The sequence below is a fragment of the Xiphophorus hellerii genome, chromosome 22, assembly GCF_003331165.1.
Source record: "Xiphophorus hellerii strain 12219 chromosome 22, Xiphophorus_hellerii-4.1, whole genome shotgun sequence".
Lineage (NCBI taxonomy): Eukaryota > Metazoa > Chordata > Actinopteri > Cyprinodontiformes > Poeciliidae > Xiphophorus > Xiphophorus hellerii.
Window position 1 is genome coordinate 27,214,063 of NC_045693.1, and position 19,857 is coordinate 27,233,919.

The window sequence follows — 19,857 nt, forward strand, 5'->3', positions numbered from 1 at the left end:
CTGTTGTGTTCTTAACAGCACCCTTACTGAACCATGAGCGTTGTTCAGCACGGTGAGCAGCTTGTTGGTGTGACAGGAGAATTTCTAGATCAATAAGAAGTTCCTGTGATGTCGCATGATATATCTCTGACACACCAAAAGCGCCTGTAGCAGCTAGCTTAGCCGTGTTATCTGCATAACGATTACCAGTTGACACAAAATCAGTCCCTTTAGTGTGAGCAACACATTTGAGAAGGGCCAACTTAGATGGTAAAAGTATGGCCTGAAGCAGCGATAACAGAAGCTTAGCATGTGTAACAGATTTGCCAGTACTAGTAGTCATACCCCTGCGTTCCCATTGTTTAGCAAAAAAGAAAACTGTAGAAAATGCATATTGACTATCAGTATAAATAGTGACATCTTGACCTTTAGCCAACTCGCAAGCCCTGGTCAAAGCAATTAGTTCAGCAGCCTGGGCTGAATGATGTGCTTTGATCTGTTTGGCTTCAACTACTTCACCAGCAGAGGTCACCACTGCGTAACCTGTTTGAGTCTCCCCTTTGTAATTTTTGGAACAGGATCCATCCACAAACCATACATTGCCAGTTTTTAATGGCACATCAGACAAATCTGGACGAGGTAATTGTAATTTTTCAGTTTCAAACACACAGTCATGTGGAACACCATCTGTAGCAGTTGGAACAAGAGTAGCAGGATTAAGAACAGTACATCTCTGAATTGTTAAATGAGGCTGAGAAAGCAAAAGTGCTGTGTAGGAGAGCTGTCGAGCAGGTGATAGAAAAGACATTTTTGCCTGCAACAACAGCACATCTACAGCATGAGGGACTAATAAATTTAGTGGGTGATATAAGACCACTTCTGCTGAACTTTCTACCGCTAGAGCAGCTGAGCATACAGCTTGTAGACATAAAGGAAGTGCAGATGCGACTGAGTCTAGCCGTTTGGAATAATATGCAATAGGTTTTAATTTTCCTCCATGAGACTGTAACAGGACTGAACACATAAACCCATTTTTACAATCAACAGTTTGAACGAACGGCTTCCTGTAATCAGGTAGCGCAAGAACTGTGGATGAGATAAGCTCTGTTTTCAAATCTGTGAACTGTTTTTCAGCTTCAGGTGTCCATGTTATCACCTCAGACATGGCCATAGGAGTCTCATAAATGAGATTAAGTAGCAGTTGTGTTTTTTCTGCAAACTGTGGGATCCAGGCTCTGCAATAATTACAGAGGCCTAGAAAAGCCATCATCTGTTTTTTTGTTACAGGTTTTGGAGCATTCGCTATTGCAGATTTTCGCTCATCATGTATTTCTTTCCCATTTTCAGAAATCTGATGTCCCAAATAGCGAACTTGTTGTTGAACCCACTGTAATTTTGATTTGCTAACTTTATTTCCAGTAGATGCAAGGTGATGTAAAAGTTGCAGAGAATCTGCTTTACATGCTGCTTTACTTTTAGATGCTATGAGAAGATCATCTACATATACCAGAATTTGACTACCATTTTGCGGAGTAAAACTTTCCAGACAAGTCATAACTGCTTGTGTGAAAATAGTTGGACTATCAGCAAAACCCTGTGGCAAACGCGTATAAGTATACTTCTTTCCTTCAAAAGTGAAAGCAAACCAGTATTGTGAGTCAGGATGTACTGGTATTGAGAAAAAAGCATTACTTAAATCGATCACAGTGAAAAATTTGCTTTCTGGGTCTAGGGAATTAAGCAACGTGTGTGGATCTGGAACGTTTGGGGCTCGAGTTTGGACTGCTGCATTTACAGCTCGGAGATCTTGGATCATCCGCCAATTTTTCCATCAGCCTTTTGTACTGGAAAAATTGGAGTGTTACATGGTGAATCAAAACATGGTCTAATTATTCCAGCATCCAAAAGGTCCTGTACAACAGGTTTTATTCCTTCCTGTGCATCCGGTTTTAACGGGTATTGTTTTATTCTGGGCCTACACTGTGATTTTGGAGTAATAGTGACTGGTTCCACTATAGTAATTAATCCTACATCTGTTGGCCCTGTGGACCATAATGAAGCAGGCAAAGTCTGTAGGTCATCCTCATCAGACTGCGATAGTAGGACTGTAGAATCTAGATTAAGTCAAGGAGAATCTGTAACTTTTGGTTCTGTATCGAAGAGAACTCTGTACGACATTCTCCAAAGCTGTGTACTCGGACTGTACGTCCAGCCTAATTTTTGAGAACAAGGCAGAAAATCAGATGCCATTTCTGCTGCTTTTAAACGGGGACCTGTGTCTCTGCTTTGTGTGTCATCAGCTTTAAACAAAGACAGATGTGGGACCCCTGGTAGGCAATAAAGAGATAGCTGTTGTGTGGGCAGAAGCACAGAAGCTGCTGCAAATGAATTTCCGTCAGTATATAAATACTGAGTAGTCACCAACATTGGTGCCTGCTTTAAGAATTTTTTTTCATATCTGTCATCTGTTGTTAAACACACATTCATGATAACTTCTAGTTCTGCTAACGGTGTTTCATCAACAGGGACAGACAGAGACTCTTTTGCTTTGATTAAGAGTTCACTTTTTTCACTTATCTGTTTAAGAAATGGCAGCTGCAGAGCATAATACATTGGTTTTTTCAGTTACTGTGGCCATAACGTTTTCAACTCTTACAGCTTTCATTCCTCCCTTTGTAGGGAAAATTGCAATGCCTAATTTTCCCATCAAATCGCGCCCTAAAAGATTAATTGGGCAGCTAGGTGAAATTACAACAGGGGCGTGCAGCCTTTTTCCTGTCTGAGGATCACAGATGTCAATACAGCGTGACATCCACTCCTGTGAAGTTTGACCATTTGCTGATTTTACAAATATAGGAGTATTGGAGGATTTGAGTCCTACACTGTCTTTAACACAAGTTTTACAAGCTCCAGAGTCACATAAGAAAGTCACAGGCTGACCATGGACAGTCAGAACAATATACGGCTTTTCTTTTAATGCATTTAATAGTTCCATTGCCCCATACACATTAACAACTTGAGTCTGAACTTCGTTTTTAACAGTTGATTCATCTAGTCACGCCTGATAAGGTCGTGAATTGCCCCTGCGACCTCTCCTCCTCCCCCTTTGGTGTGGCGCCTGTCTCTGATTAGGACATTCTTTTGACCAGTGATCTAGTGACCCACAAATCCAGCACCCCTCCTCTGTTTGTGGTATTCTATTTCTTAACTGAGACAACCCCCTAGACCGAGGGCCACCTCTATTTCCTTGAAAACCACCTCTATTTCCTTGAGGGGGTCGAGTGCTTTGAAATGAAAACACTTCCTCTGGGTCAGAGGTGGAATCTGCCCAGAAGATTTGTGCATCTCCCTTTGTTTTTGCATGTTTCTCTGCATGCCGTGCATACTCCATTAACTCATGAACGGTGGAGGTGTTAAATGCTACCAGATGTTTTCTAATCCATTTAGCAATGTGTGGGAGAAACCCGGACATTAACATATTTTTTAATTGTTGTTGGTAAGGAGAGCCGTTGTGATCACTGAACATAATGCCGCTATGAAATTTATATTCGTTTTCAAAACGGATTTTAAAATCATCCACATCTTCCCCTGATTTTTGTTTAATTGAACCAAGGTGGGAATAATCTGCATGCCTAGCAAAGACCTCCTTAGCTTTTTGTTGAACTTCATCCCACTGACGTTGCAGTTCACCTCCCATAGTCGTTTGGTATGGTAAAGCAGTTCCTGGAGAACGGATTGAATATCCAGTATAAGTGCCCCGGACTTTTGCCCAATCTTTCCCTAAAGAAGATTGCAAGGCTTGGCCAAATTCATATCCATTTAATCCATAGGAATTATAAATCCCCTCCATGTCCATGATCCATTTATCAAGATCTTCTTTTGGAGAAGTTACACCTTCTACAGCTTTTCTGGCTTCTTCAAGAGACCACGGACGGAAAACTAGTATTGTAGGTTGTTTATTTTCCTCTCCCGGATTAGGATTTGCAACCTGAACCATTGGATATAACTCTTCTGATGGCTCAGACAGTGAAGGGTACAACTTTTGATATGAGCTAGAAGAACCCGGAGTTTTAGAAGAATTATATGGAGGAGGATTTTCCATTTGTACATGGATTTTAGCAGTTATTGGGGTTGTTTTACTGCGAGTAGATTGAGAGGGACCCAAGGTTTCCTCTTTTTTTTTCTAGTTTTTCAGGCTGGCCTGTTGAAACCCCCCTTAATGCCTCTGGAGCGTCCTCCTTTGGGTCAAAGGCTGGGGGTGGGGTTTTTTGTGCACATACTTGAGCTCGAGGTTGAGTTTCATCATCTTCTGGTCTAACAAACAAAGCTTCGGTTTTTCGGCCTAATTTATTTTTAGCACGCGCATTATGTCTATTTTGTGCCTGGGTTAACCACTTACGTGCAACTACAAGTTCCTTTAATTTTTTCTGTTGTCTGGTACCAGTTTTTGAACTAACACTTGTTTCTAATTTACACACCACGTCCTTCCATTGTTCCACTTTCAATACACCATTTACTCCGTACTTTTTTTTCCATTTAGCGAGGTATTTTAAGTTACCTGGCTCCATCTCACACATAAACTTTTCATCCCCTTTAAGACTTTTCACCTTCCCATGTGAAGAACCCATTTTTTACAGTGTTTTCGTCCCGTTCTTTATGACACCTAGGGTGGACGCTACAGAACGGGGGATTGGAAGTGGGGTGGTGGTTAAATTCTTGTCGTGGTAATCCTCGCTTCGACTCAACTCAATAAATGATTTGAGTGGAGGATTCTTGCTACACATCCCCAACAAGGCCCACCACTTGCTTTCCCACTGTGTTTTTAAAGGTTTCACAGGTTTCTTTCCCTTCGTGTGTGTTTAATACTTTCCCTTCTTTACTTTCACTTTACATCAAACGGGGGACTGAAACCACCCGGATACCACACATTTACTTACTTGGCTGATTCCTGCTCTGTCTCGGTTCTGAGTCCCGTCAATCCGCCGTTGGCTGAAAGAGGTTGACCTAAGACACTGGCCCAGCGGGGAATTTACCCCCCGGGACTTTCAGGTTAAAGAACCTGACTGCCGGCAGTTTTCAGCGCGTCTGTCCTCCGTCTGTCAGCGGCGGGTATGTTGGGAATCCCGGACGAGCCCCCAAAAATGATAGGTTTATTTTGTCACAACCTGCAAAGAATCAGCCAGAGACAGAGATTAGGTTTCTTTTGATTTCTTTTCTGCAGAATAGGAGAATTGAGAACAGACGCGACGAATCGCTGTCAAACACTGTCTGGACTCAATTCTGCCAGTTCTTTCTTTGCATTTCTCTTTATTGTATAGAAAAAGGAGGTTGGGCTTCTCTTCACACAGTCACACAGAGAATTGACCAACCGTCTTTACATTCTGAAACCTCCTATGGACATGCCCTTATAAGGGCATGTGGCTGACCACAACTAATCAGTTACATATGGAACTAATAACACATGAATGTTTAACGTTTTTAGCTTCTAAGCAAACATCCTAAACAAAGTTAATAATATACTACAGAAGAAAGAAAAGTTAAGTAAATATAAAAAGAAGAAGAATATGAGAGTAATAATATAAAAGAATAATATGAAAAGAATAATATGAAAAGGAATAATATGAAAACATAACTTGTAAAATAAACTCATGAGTAAATGAACAGGAGGATAATTTTCCTAACAGTTTCAGATATCAATGATTCCGTTGCCCCAATTAAAGTGAAGGTTGTGTCTGGTAGGAAGAAATCTCCATGGAGAAATTCACAAGCAGTTACTGTAGATCTGTAAGACAACTCTGCCGTAGGGCAGAACGAAAATGGCGTCAAAGTCAACTTCACGTTCATTATGACATCTATAAAGAAAGACTACGTAACTATCACTTAACACTAAAACATGCAGGAAAAGCTTTCTTTGCAGATGTCATAAACAAAAACATTAACAATGCTCGAGCTTTATTTGAAACAGTTGACAGGCTGACAAACCCTCCTGTGACGTTACCGCCTGAATTCCAATGTAATGCCGCCTGCAACCAGTTTTCCAGCTTTTTTTCAGAGAAAATTCAAAAATATCAGAGGATTAATCTGCACATCCACTATAAAGCCAGTACCAATGTTGTGCCCAAACAAAACAAATGCAGAAAAAATGACCCAATTTCAACTACTTAATTATAAAACCCTAGAGGAAATTATAAGGGAAAATGTGTGGAGAGGGTAGCTGATTTCCGTTTCCTGGGGGTCCACATTGAGCAGGGCCTCACATGGAACATGAACACCTTCGAGCTGATAAAAAAGGCCCAGCAAAGACTGTACTTCCTGAGGGTTCTCAGGAGGAACAACATCAAGGAGAAGCTGCTGGTGTCCTTCTACAAGTGCTCCATAGAGAGCATACTGACCTACTGTATCTGCATATGGTATAACAGCAGCACTACGGCTCAAAGGAAAGCTCTCCAAAGGGTTGTGAATACAGCCCAAAAAATCATTGGCTGCCCTCTCCCCTCACTGGAGGACCTGCACAGCGACCGCTGTCTAAGAAAAGCACAACACATCACAAAGGACACTTCTCACCCCGGACATTCTCTGTTCACACTGCTGCCTTCAGGCAGAAGATACAGAGCAATCAAAACAAGAACCAACCGTCTCAGAGACAGTTTCTACCCAATAGCAATAACAAAACTAAATGCAATCAAAAACAACCATTAATCATCATAAATGATGTATGTGAGAATGTGGCTGTTATTTTTTTTTTGCCAGTTTGTTGATTCTTGCGTTGTGTGTGAATTGTGAGACAGCTATTTTTTGTTTTTGGGCATGTGCACTGACTGATGGCACCCTTTGAATTTCGTTGTCCTTGTGACAATGACAATAAAGATTGATCTTATCTTATCTATCTTATCTTATCTTATAAGTCAACTAAGCTCCAGTTCCTGCTGTCTAGATGTTTTACCCTCACATTTCTTTAAGAAAGTCCTGCCTGTCGTTGCTACTGATCTGATCCAAATAGTAACTCATGGCTCTCATCAGGCGTTTTCCCCCAGGCTTTGAAAACAGCAGTAATCAAACCACTGATAAAAAAGAACAATCTGGACAAATCACTACTGTAGAATTACAGGCTGATCTCCAAACTCCCATTCATCACCAAAGTTATTGAAAAAGCTGTGTGTAAACAGTTAAATAGCTTCCTAATGATAACCAACCGCTTTGACTCCTTCCAGTCTGGTTTTCGTTCTCACCACAGCACAGAGACCGCTCTCGTAAAAGTGTTCAATGACATCCGTATATATACGGACTGTGGGAGAACCACAGTGCTGGTTCTGTTGGACCTCAGTGCAGCTTTTGACACTGTTGACCATGACATATTACTGAATCGACTGGAGAGTTGGTTCAGACTCTCTGGTCCAGTGCTTAACTGGTTTGAATCTTACATAAAGAACAGGGATTTCTTTGTTTTAATTGGAAACTTCTCATCAAAGAGGTCAGAGGTCACATGTGGTGTACCCCAAGGTTCAATCCTAGGACCCCTCTTATTCAATATTCATATGCTCCCACTAGCTCATGTTATAACAGGAAATAATATTAGCTACCATAACTATGCTAAATGACACACAGCTCTACATTACGATGTCACCAGGTGACTCAGAGCCCATCCAATCACTGAACAGATTCTTAGAACAGATAAATGTGTGGATGTGCCAAAACTTTCTCCAGCTGAACAGAAACAAAACTGAAGTTATTATTTTTGGACCTAAAGAGGAACGATCTAGAATTATAGATCTAGAGTCAATGCACAGCTTCAGTTATTACAACTAAAATCAGGCCATCAGGCCCGAAACCTGGGAGTAGTGATGGACTCTGACCTGAACCTCCAGAGCCACATAAAGACAGTTACAAAGTTGGCCTTCTATCACCTGAAGAACATTTCCAGGATTAAAGGACTAATGTCTCAGCCGGATCTAGATAAACTCATCCATGCGTTCATCTTCAGTCGCATTGATTATTGCAACAGCGTCTTCACAGATCTGTCCAACAAATCAATCAAACAGCTGCAGCTGATCCGGAATGCTGCTGCTGGCGTTCTCACTAAAACCAGGAAGATAGAGCACATAACACCAGTTTTAAAGTCCCTCCACTGGCTCCCTGTAGCTCAGAGAATAGACTTTAAAATACTGTTGTTAGTTTTTAAATCACTGAACGGCTCAGCACCACAATACATTAAAGATATGTTGTTGTTGTATCAACCTTCTAGACCCCTCAAGTCTTCTGGTTCTGGTTATAGTTCTGCTCTGCATCTCCAGAACCAAACGAGGAGAAGCAGCATTCAGCTTCTATGCACCACAAATTTGAAGCAAACTTCCAGAAAACTGTAAAACAGCTGAAACACTGAGTGCCTTTAAATCTCGACTAAAATCCCACTTGTTTAGAATTATATTCAAAACGTAATCAATTACGAATTTAATGATGGCACTTAACTTAATGTAATGTTTTGATTGTTGATTCTATGTTGCATGTTTTTGTGTTATGATGTAAAGCTCTTTGAAATGCCTTTTGGTGAAATGTGCTATACAAATAATATTTGATTGATTGATTGATTGATGCATTGAACCAGGCATGAGGGGCTGCGCACCCCATTTCCTTCTTTGCTGCCTGTTGGCCTCAAACTCTTATTTCCAAATTATGTCTCTAAATTTTTGTAACTTTTAACACATTTCAACACAAAACACAGTGAACTGCCCCAACTGTCCCACCACGGGGCACAGCAATGTTTTCTGGAGGAAACCCTGTACAACCTTTTATGATGCATAAAACAGTATGTCTTTCTTTTTATTTGAAAAAGCCCAAAGGTATCACCAATAGTATGGCAGAAATGACCAACTGCTTCCCCATGTTGGCTTTTAGTGCCCTTATTTTATCCCATATGTCCAGTTTGAACCTTATTTAAACAGACAACACTACTATCATGCATTAAGGTAGTTTTTCTTTCTTCTCAGAACCCAAAGGAGGAAGTGGAGGAGGTGGAGGCAGTGGTGGAGGTGGAGGTGGTGGTGGTGGTGGGGGTTTTGGTGGTGGGTCTCCTGCTGGTTTAGGAGGCCTCTTTGCAGGAGGGATGCCAAAACTGAGGTCTGCAGCAAACAGAGACAATGGTAAGAAAAGATGTGAAGAGCAAAAACTATGACAGAAAAAGATCCTCATTAGGTTTAAAGACAAAAACAGTTTCTGATTTTCGTTCCCAGACTCAGGACCCAGTCGTGGGCCCGTTCTTCCTCCGGGTTCCCGTTCCGGTGGACCCAGCCCTTTCGGCGGCGGTGGCAGTCCATCCGGACCACCTAAGTTGCCAGGCATCCCCACTGTGCCTCGTGGCGGTGCCCCTGATCTCCCAAAGGGTCGTCCTAATTTCTCATCCAGACAGGACACTTCAGGTGGACCGCCTCCTCCAGTACCCAACACCCCCAGGCCACCCCAGAGCCTCCCGTCTCGTGGGGGGCCCTCTCCGCCGTCGCTCCCCGGAGGACCAAGGCCCAGTCACGCCAGTTCCCCAGTGCCGCCCAGTGTTCCACCAGGGAGGCATGGATCTCTTCCTCCCCCTCCCCCACCAGGGGGCTCCTCCGGTGGGCCTCGGTCGAGCTTCTCCGCGCCCCCTCCTCCGCCTTCAAACAGCAGCCGACCTCCGTTACCTCCAGCACCAGGAGGGAGGCCTCCGCTTCCTGACGACCGACCACCGCCACCTCCTGGCTCCTGTAGGAGGTCACCGACCGTCGATGCCCCGCGACATGCCCCCTCCTCCCCCGTCCGTCAACTCCAAACCTTCTGCCTCGCCTTCCTCAACGGGTCGCTCCCCGGCCGGAAGCGGGGTGCCCCCTCTGCCTCCAGGACGACCGGGCCCGCCTCCAATCCCGCCTGGCCAAGGAGGAGGAGAGGACCAAAACACACCCCGCCTGCCCCAGAGGAACAGCTCACTCAACAGGTAAGATTTGGAAAAATAGTTGATGGAAATGCTTAGGACTGGATCAACAAATCAAAGTTATTGTTCAACTTTGGCTAAAAACATCCATTGAAATAAAAAAATCAACAATTCTAAAATTGCGCTGCTGAGGGTGGCAGCATGTTGGAGCAGCTCAGTACTCATTGAGATTTTTTTTCTCTTTTTCAAACATTCATTGCTGTCCTTTTGGAGGGAAATGGCTTTTTTTTGGACAACTAAATATATTATTACATAATATATTACAAAAAATATTATGTAATTGAGTCCAATTACATAATATTTTTTGTAATATATTATGTAATAATATATTTAGTATATTTTAGTCAATATTTATCATATTTTTGCTCCTTTGTTATTATGTGTAACCACAGCAACAGGGTGGTTTATACCAGGGAGCAGCTCATCAACATTGGAAAAGCTGAAATAATACCACAGCTGAAGCCAGAAATCACAGAGGCGTTGGAAAGGAAGAATTGTGGATGGAGAGCAGGAGCACAGAGGAGAGAGATGTTGGGGTGGCAGCATCAGACCCAGGGACCTAAAAAGGCTCAACAGCCTGATAAAGAAAGCTGGTTCTGTTCTGGGACAACTATGGAACCTCTGGAGATGATGATGCAAAGGGATTCTTCATAGGATCAAAATAATTATGGACAACCCTGAACATCCTCTACACAAGAATGTCTTGGGAGAACAAAGTGTTTTCAGTCAGAGGCTTCTTCGGATTCACTGTAATACAGACCTCTACTGGAGATCCTTTCTGCCAACAGCCATCATCATCTACTATAACTCTTTCAAATTTTTTGAATTAATGCGTTACAACAACATTTAATTTCCCTTTGGGATTAATGAAGCATTTTTTAATTTAATTTTTAAAAACTATTATAGCATAGTTGTGTCCAACTTTTTGTCACATAGGCCAAATAGTCTAGTCAGAATTACTTGCAGAAAGAAATTTCTAAAACAGTTGAAAATGATATCAAAGCCTTCTTTACTTTCTCAACAATAAACTAAGCAAACAATAATTTAAACAAAGTAGTTGGACTTCTTGTAAAAATTGGATGTGTAAGTCATAATCCCAGAAATTCAAAAGTCTTTTGCTTGTTTCGTGTTTAAGGGGCACATGTAAAATACATTTTTTTAGCTTTGCATCATGCTATCATTTTTACAACCATTCATCTGCAAAACCACTGGGTGGACCTAGCTCCGCCTTCAAGATGCAGCCTCTCCCCCACTCAGCTCCTCAGACTAGCCAGCTCCAATAAACAGACACCTGCTGGAACTGCTGTGCTACTTCTCAGAGCAATGCTGGTAAAAATGTTAATGGTTTAATAGAGACGACATGTTGGGATGATTTCCTGAAGGTGGCACTTCAGAAAAAGCAGAAGTTTTTAAAGAGACAGAAGCCCAATTTCAAGGTGTTAAATATTGAAGTCAAATTTCTTTTAAGTCATATTTGATATATACAGCATTTTTGTAACAACTGAAGGTAACATAGTTACTTCATTGTGCTATAAAATGTCACTGTATGTCTGGAAATGCATAATAGTGCTCCTTGAAGAAAGAATTATCAAAATGGATGCTTTTCTTTTTTAATCACCTCCAGCCACACTCCAGCACCCCCTTCTGGTCGATCAGGACCCCTCCCTCCTCCTCCAAACGAGAGACCGCCATCTGTTGGAAGAAACCAGTCGTCACCACGCACAGGTAACCCACCAGTTGTCACTTCTTTTCCAACTATAGATAAGAAATACTGTAGAAAATTGTTCCTTTATGTTTAATGAATAAAATTCATTCTTCCTCCAAAGGTCCTCTTCCTCCACCGCCTCCCTCAGGTCGCAGCATGGGCGGAGGCAGCCTAAGAGCAACCCAAGCTGCCCTGCCCATCGGTCGGCCGGGCCCGGAGCCTCCTCGTGGCGGCCCTGGCGGTAGGCCCCCCCTGCCACCAGACAGGCCCGTTGGGGGACTACCACCTCCACCACCGATGGGGAACGGCTTCCAAAACTCTCACCACAACCAAATGCAAGGTCTGTAAACCTGTCAATGTGCTAACTTTAGTTTGGAGAAAGACTGAAAAATGTAAATGAGCAACATAAATTGAAGTTTATGTTGGTAAAGTTGAATAACTCCAGTGTTACTCCTGATACCACAAAAATCTGTTCATATTATGTCACAAATCCAATGCACAATACCCTTTTCTTGATTATTTACCAAAAAACTTTCAAAAGCATGCATAATTCCATTTCACAATTACACGCTACTTTGAGTTGGTATTTAATTTAAAGTCCTGGTAAGACAGAAGAGGGTTAGTTGTTGAAAAGTAAGAAAATGTGGACAGAACCCTTAGGGCATGAATACATTTGTAAGACACTGTACACATTATGAAAGCCTGATTAAAAAAAGTCCAGTAGAGCATTTTTCAGACTGATTCCTGTTGCTCTCGTTGTTGTTTTTATCACATGCTTCATTTAAGGCAGGAAACCTCCTGACCTCCAATTCAATTGTTTCTCTTCAATCAACCACAGAGGTGGGTTCGTTTTTAAAGGCAATGGGGGCAAAAAAGGTTCTGCCTAAAATAGCAGAGGGTTTTAGATCTCATTCACAGCACCTTTTCACAAACTGCTCCATTTGTTTTGCGTCATGTCAGATCATCCAGTCTAATGGTGATAATTACTCTGTTTTCTTTCCTTCAACAGATGACTTTGAGTACAGGTTCACCTTTCATCCCATTTCGGACCTTCCTCCACCCGAACCCTATGTGCCCTCGCAGAAAACCTACCCCAGTAAGATCTCCAAGACGGAGAGCAAAGGTGACTAACGCAAGGCGAAAAACATATTTTTTGTTTTTGTTTTTCACAAAGTATGTGAACACTTGCTCACATGTTGTCAATGTCAAATTTAGCAGACTGTTCCAAACATTTCTTTTGCAATAAGACGATACCCAATGCACTTTAATTATCTTAGTTAATGATGACGATGTCTGTTTGTTTTCATTTAGGTAAAAAAAATATATTAGACATTCACTATTAAACATTTTCAAGACAGTGAGCTAACAGCCCAAGCCTTTCCCTGTTTTTAAGGGCAGATAAATCTGCAAATTAACTGCAAAGCAGTGAAAAGAAGTTATAAGGTGCAAAAAATTTCCCCAGGGGCAACATAGACAGTGAAAATAAGAGGTTCTCAACATTCAGCCTTGAGGTACACCATAGCTAATTAAATAGAGATCATGTTCACATAAGAGGTACTTCCAAACAAATATGACCAGAAACTCAAAATCAAAACTGTTCTCATTGTCCAAGATATCATTGTATGTTTTCACATATATTTTTGAGATATGTTGGATACAAACTAGTATTCAAGTTTTTAACAGAAACACTTTTTGGATTCTTTAGTTTCATAGCAGCAGAAACACATGTAACCTTTTCACTTGTTTTTGAAAATAGTCTTTAGTGCAGAGGTTTGGTGATTTCTGCTCAACGTTTCTCAACAAGTGTTGTCCTCTCACTGATTTTACAAATTGCCACTTTATGGTCATTCCAAATTGCTTTCACTTTGTTAAAAATCCCACTACACCTGATGGAAGGTGTGAACTCAAAAAGACCAACTGCTGAAACAGAATCAAAATATTACTTTAAGGGTTTGTACATTTATTCATCCAGGATTTGTTTTTAATTTTCTTCCTAATACAGATGTTTCTTTTTAATATGAATAATGCAGGACTTATGTTACATTAAATGTGGAAAAAGTGCTGAAGTGAATTATTATGGTCTCATTTTTTTTCAATCTCTGAAACCTTTACAAAAATGAATGTCTTCATATTTGTGACACAGCGCCATATGGTGGAAGAACATATTCTGTGTAATATTAAAAAAACACATTCTATTAATTGATTCTGTAATTTCCAGGTTCTGGTAAAAAAGAGCGAGGAGCTCCTCCCCTCCCCCCTATACCCAGGTGAAGTAAAGATGGCTGCCTCCACAACACTTGGGCCTACCACCTCTTCCTCTCCTCATCTCTCTCTTTCTCAGTTGACCAGAAGTCCTCATGTGAGGACCACAAGGGGGCAGGGCTCCAGGAAGCACAGTGGAGTTCACACCATGTGCCTCTGTAGCAGAGAAATGGTGACCTGGAAACTCTTTATATCGTTGTACATTTATGCTCTGGGGAAGATTATTTGTTTTGTGTTTTTTTTTTTTTTTTTACATTTACAACCATGCTGTTCCTAGAAGGCTTCATTGATTTTGATACTTAAATTTTGTTTTTGTAATGATTCTATTTCTTCTGTTTTCAGCCGATGCCATAACTGAGTTTTAGATTTTTATAAACAAGCCAAACATTTTGAGGAGAATATGAACGCTGTGTCTTTCTGTTCTGATCATAAATATAAAGGGAATTATGTCCAGGTGGCTTTTTTTAAATTGATAAATCCATTTTGGTACATCCCTTCCCATTCCCCTTCCCCATTCACTTTGCTAGAAATGGTAAAATGAAAGGTGGCAACTGTGTAAATGCATCAGGAAATCAATCAAGGTGTCTTAGATTCAGACAAAGATGAAGTTTAAATGATCTCAGCCTCTCTGTGTTGCCAAAGCCACATGTACCTCTACAGCATGAATGTAGACTTAGTTTTTTTTCACCAGTTTGTTTCTGCTACAACCACTGGAGCGGTACGTTTTAATTTTGCAAGGATGCTTGATGTGTTTTCAGGGACATTTCTGCAAAGTTTTACATCATGAGTGAAAAGTTTAATTGAATATTGTTTTGTTAAATTCTCTTGATGCACAGCAAAGAGTCTGTATGTATCTGTATGATGTAATCAGCCAATATTGAACTATGGGATAAGTTATGTTTGCAGTATTATGTTCGCTATAATGTTCTGCTTTGTTTTGTTTTAAAGAAACGTTTTCTGTGAGGCTATCATATGAAAGGAAACTATTTGCATTTAAAATGCTTTACTTAAGCTTACTTTAGGTGAAAAGGGGGAGCGCTTTTATTGAATCATACACCAATATTCCTGAACAATTACTGTTTGGGAACAGAAAAGGACAGTGAGCAGTAGAGTCAATTAGATAAACAATATTTTACCACATAAACCGTATTATTCATTTACATAAATGTGCAATAAAAAGGACAATAAATGTAAACAAAAGTGTGGCATTGTTTTAAACTTGTAAAATGATTTCTACTAAAATACAGATTCATTTAATTTAGAATATTACTAAAAAGTCCACTTATGTTAGGAATTTTATCACTAAACCATATGTTGATTATTTACACACTTGTTTTTCCAGTCTTTATTCCTGTTAATTATGATGATGTTCCACTTAGTTATTTCCAAAATGCATAATTAGTTGAAATAATTAATTTGGAGCTAAATAATTATTTAGCTCCAATAATTATTGGAGCTAAATAATTAGCTCCAATGTATTTTAGCTTGTGGATTAAATATTTAGTTTGGAACTATGACATTTATAGATATATGGTGAACATCTATGGAGCTCCATAAAATGGAGCTAAAACAGTTTCATAATTCACAAATGCACAGGATGAGATCCACAAATGCACAAAACAAGATTCACACTGTATTTGTGATGCAAACACAAATATATCTTGATTTACAAGCTGCTTCTTACAGAGCCCTCCAGGGGGCATGGGGAAAAGATTTTCTTTTGCTTTCCCTTGCAAAACTTTTGTTCCCTAGAGATATGCTTACTGCCAATATGTGATGGTCTATTTTGAATACAGTCACAAATGTCAATTTAAAATTTCAAATATACACACATTAAAGAACCTCAGGGAAAACGTGTTTATTATTAACTCTTTTTTACGAAAAATTGATTGAATAATGTGATAACTCAGAAATAGTCCAGATAGTTTGGATGTATTTTTTTCTTCTTACGTAAAGTTTTAGTTTATATCATAGGTTTGTGGTACATTTTTAGCCTAAAGAAAAAGATATAAAACTTCAGATGTTTCACAAGATAATAAATTAAGCCTGTCACAATAACAAATTTTGCTGAGTGATTAATTGTCTGAAAAACTATTGCGATAAATGATAATATTGTTTGAAGACTATTTTAAACTGATGTAATGGTAATGACATAATAATGCAAGCAATATCTTGCCAAAAATAAATAGTTTATTTTCAAAAGAACACTTGACACCAGAACTGGTAACACTGGTAAAACAAAATAAAACCACCAAAAACAAAAAAGAAAATGGACTCTGTCTGCATTAACAAAAAATGCACTTCAATAAAAACTAAACATAAAACTAAAGTGGAAATAAAAACTACATTCAACCAAAAGAGTACAGATTATGAAGTATGTTTACTATATTGCCCTTCAATAATCATTAGATTTAGATAGAGAAGATGGGCAATAGAGGAAGGGAGGAGCCAGTGGAGAGCACCGGAGGTGAGCCATTTTTCACCCAGTATCATTAAAAGAAAGAGAAAAGGGCAGGAAGAAACGATTAAGCCGATAAATTAAAATGAGGTTGATAATTTTCATTTATCATGCGATTAACTGATTTATTGTTTATTGTGACAGGCTAACGTATGTATGTGTGTATAGAGTGTATCACAAAAGTGAGTACACCCCTCACATTTCTGCAGATATTTAAGTATATCTCTTCATGGGACACTGACACTGACAAAACACTGACACTTTGACACAATGAAAAGTAATCTGTGTGCAGCTTATATAACAGTGTAAATTTAGTCTTCTCTCAAAATAACTATGTACAGCTATTAATGTCTTAACTACCGGCAACAAAAGTGAGTACACCCCTAAGAGACTACGCCCCTAAATGTCCAAACTGAGCACTGCTTGTCATTTTCCCTCCAAAATGTCATGTGGCGACTAGTTAGTGTTGCGAAGCCTCAGGTGTGCATATGGAGCAGGTGTGTTAGATTTTCTAGTACATCTCACACTGTCTCATACTGGTCTCTGAAAGTTGAAGATGGCCAAGGCTACAAGTGGATTGCTAACACCCTGAAACTGAGATGCAGCACAGTGGCCACGATCATCCAGCATATTTAGCTGGGTCCACTCAGAACAGACGTCGTTTTGGTCGTCCAAAGAAGCTGAGTGCTCAGTGTCGCATCCGAATGCTGTCTTTGAAAGACGGGCACAGGAGTTCTGTCAGGTATGGTGCAGAGATTGAAGAGGTAGGAGGTCAGCTTGTCAGTGCTCAGACCATATGCCATGCACTACATCAACTTGGTCTGCATGGCTGTCACCCTAGAAGGAAGCCTCTTCTGAAGTCTGCAGACAAGAAAGTCCGCAAACAGTTTGCTGGAGACATGCCAACAAAGGACATGGATTTCTGGAACCAGGTCCTGTGGTCTGATGAGATCAAGATTCATTTGTTTGGTTCAGATGGTCTCCAGCATGTGTGGCTGCAATCAGGTGAGGAATACAAAGATAAGTGTGTGATGCCTACAGTCAAGCATGGTGTTGGGAATGCCATGGTCTGGGTTGTATGAGAGCAGCAGCTGTTGGGGAGTTACATTTTATGAACTCTAATATGTACTGTGAAATGCTGAACAAAGTCTGATCCCCTCCCTCTGGAAACTGGATCACAGAGCAGTGTTTCAGTATGATAATGACCGCAAACAAACTTCTAAGACAACCACTGCTTTATTGAAGAAGCTGAGGGTGAATGTGATGGACTGGCCTAGCATGTCTCCAGACCTAAACCCAATAGCAGTGTTGTATAGTAACGAAGTAAAAACACTTCACTACTTTACTTAAGTATATTTTGGAGTACTTCATACTTTCCTCGAGTATGAAAATTTTTGATAACTTTCACTTCACTATATTTCCGAACTTAATTGCATACTTTTACTCCGATACATTTTCAATGTGTGGTTTAGTTACTCGTTACAAAAAAGAGAGAGAGAGAAACGCAAGTGTTTTGACCCCACCTACTGATTAGCAAGTAGCAAGTAGGCTACGGAACAAAGTCGGTAGCCTACTTGCCTGGGCTTGTTCATCACCACCAATAGGATACACCTGTTTCGCTTCTCCCATTAAACACAAAGCAAGTCTCGCAATCAGCAGCAGCCACATAGAGGAGGAGACGGAGACCACAACGACTGCAACTACGTCGGACACGGCTCCAGGGGAACCACCAGCTGGTGATGAGAGCCCATGGCCTTATTTAAACACAATACACTCTTTCGTGGGTGTTAAAGATTCGTCGTACCGCATGCAGTGTATGTTATTCCTGCCCGAAGATGTGGAAATTCTATCTTACAAAAACTCCCCGTCCAACTTGAAGAAACACATCGAGGTAACTTCTTATGAAATGGTTATAATCCTCCTGTGTCAGTAACTATAGCTTGGTCACTAGGCACTATTGTGAAATCTTGAGCATAACGTTACCTGTATAAATGAACTTTGTTTGGCATTGTTTCAGTTCCACACGTGGTGTATTTAGCTTAGGCTTAATGTTGACTGTAGCAGGCTACCTAGACTCCTCTGTTCAAGGGGGGACAGAAGCCATAGCGATAGCAATTTAGTCTAAATTTAACGAATATAGAAAAGGCATGCAAGTTCAAAACCAGGTTTACAGATGCCTATAAGCTGCATTTCCCTCCCAATTCTTTTTTTCTTTTGCATAATGACCAGTTGTGTGCACCACCTACTGACTGTAGCATTGACTGATTCACTGATTTGTGAAGTAGAGTAATCGTAACAGCTCTTTTTCTTCATGTTGGCCGCATTTTCTGTACTATTTATTTTTCTCATTTTCAGCACTGACCTTACTTGAAGGGAAAACTTAAGGCTTACAAAAACTTTGTATTTTCTGTCCTGGAGGGTATACTAAGAAGCTGGTTCAGTTGTAAAGCAGGTTAAGTTAACCTTGTGCTATAGGTAAAGCACCTAATTTTCTTAACTAAATGATGCCTGCAGGTATATCTATTAGCAGGTTTAATTTTGCCTGCACTTGGTTATGTACATTATTTTAAGTGTATTTGACAAGTTTACCAAAATATAAAAAATGTCATTCAAACTGCATTTGCTTTGTTTTACTTTTTACTTGTACTTTTCATTACATTACTTGAGTACATCCATTTTTACAGTAATTTCCATACTTAAGTACAAGAAGTTTCAGATACTTTAAGACTTTAACTCAAGTAACATTTCAGTCAGTGACTTGGACTTTTACCAAAGTCATATTTTGGAGAGGTACTTATACTTTTACTTGACTCTGAGATTTCAGTACTTTATACAACACTGCCCAATAGAACATCGTTGGGCCATCCTCAAGCGGAAGGTGGAGGAGTGCCAAGTCTTGAATATCCCCCAGCTCCATAATCTCATCATGGAGGAGTGGAAAAGCATTCTGATGGCAACCTGTGAAGCTCTGGTGAGCTCCATGCATAGGACAGTAAATAATGGTGGCCACACAAAATATTGACACTTAAGGAACTTTCACTAAGGAGTGTACTCACTTTTGTTGCCGGCGGTTTAGATGTTAATGACTGTATATAGTTATTTTGAAAGAAGAATAAATGTGCACTGTTATTTAAGCTGCACACATTACTCTTCATTGTGTCAAAGTGTCATTGTTGTCCCATGGAAAAATATACTTAAATATCTGCAGAAATGTGAGGTGTGATACACTGTGTGTGTGTGTACAGAATTACCGTAGTATACAGAATACATATTCAAGGTATCAGTAATGTCATTCTGACTATAGTCATATCTTAAATAGAAAAGCGGTGTAATTCAAGGTATCTCTAATTCATTTTTAGATATCTGAAAAGGAATTTTGACTAGTCAAAATTACAATTCAAGATATCTCTAATTTTGTTTTGTCTAGCCACTATTTGCTTTTAAGATATCTATAATTTAATTTACACTAGTTAAAACTACCAATCACCTCTCCAAAAT

General features: G+C 40.1%; 1 protein-coding gene across 1 annotated transcript in view; it reads left to right on the top strand.

Moving 5' to 3' along the window:
* Positions 1–15,435, top strand: part of wipf1b (WAS/WASL interacting protein family, member 1b) — a 50,377-nt gene extending 34,942 nt beyond the window's left edge. Inside the window, 7 exon segments of the mRNA XM_032553526.1 lie at positions 8,964–9,116; positions 9,207–9,703; positions 9,705–9,937; positions 11,559–11,659; positions 11,761–11,979; positions 12,649–12,762; positions 13,858–15,435. Of these exon segments, the coding sequence (XP_032409417.1) occupies positions 8,964–9,116; positions 9,207–9,703; positions 9,705–9,937; positions 11,559–11,659; positions 11,761–11,979; positions 12,649–12,762; positions 13,858–13,910 (1,370 nt within the window). The 3' untranslated portion in view covers positions 13,911–15,435.
* Positions 15,436–19,857: the final 4,422 nt, after the last annotated feature.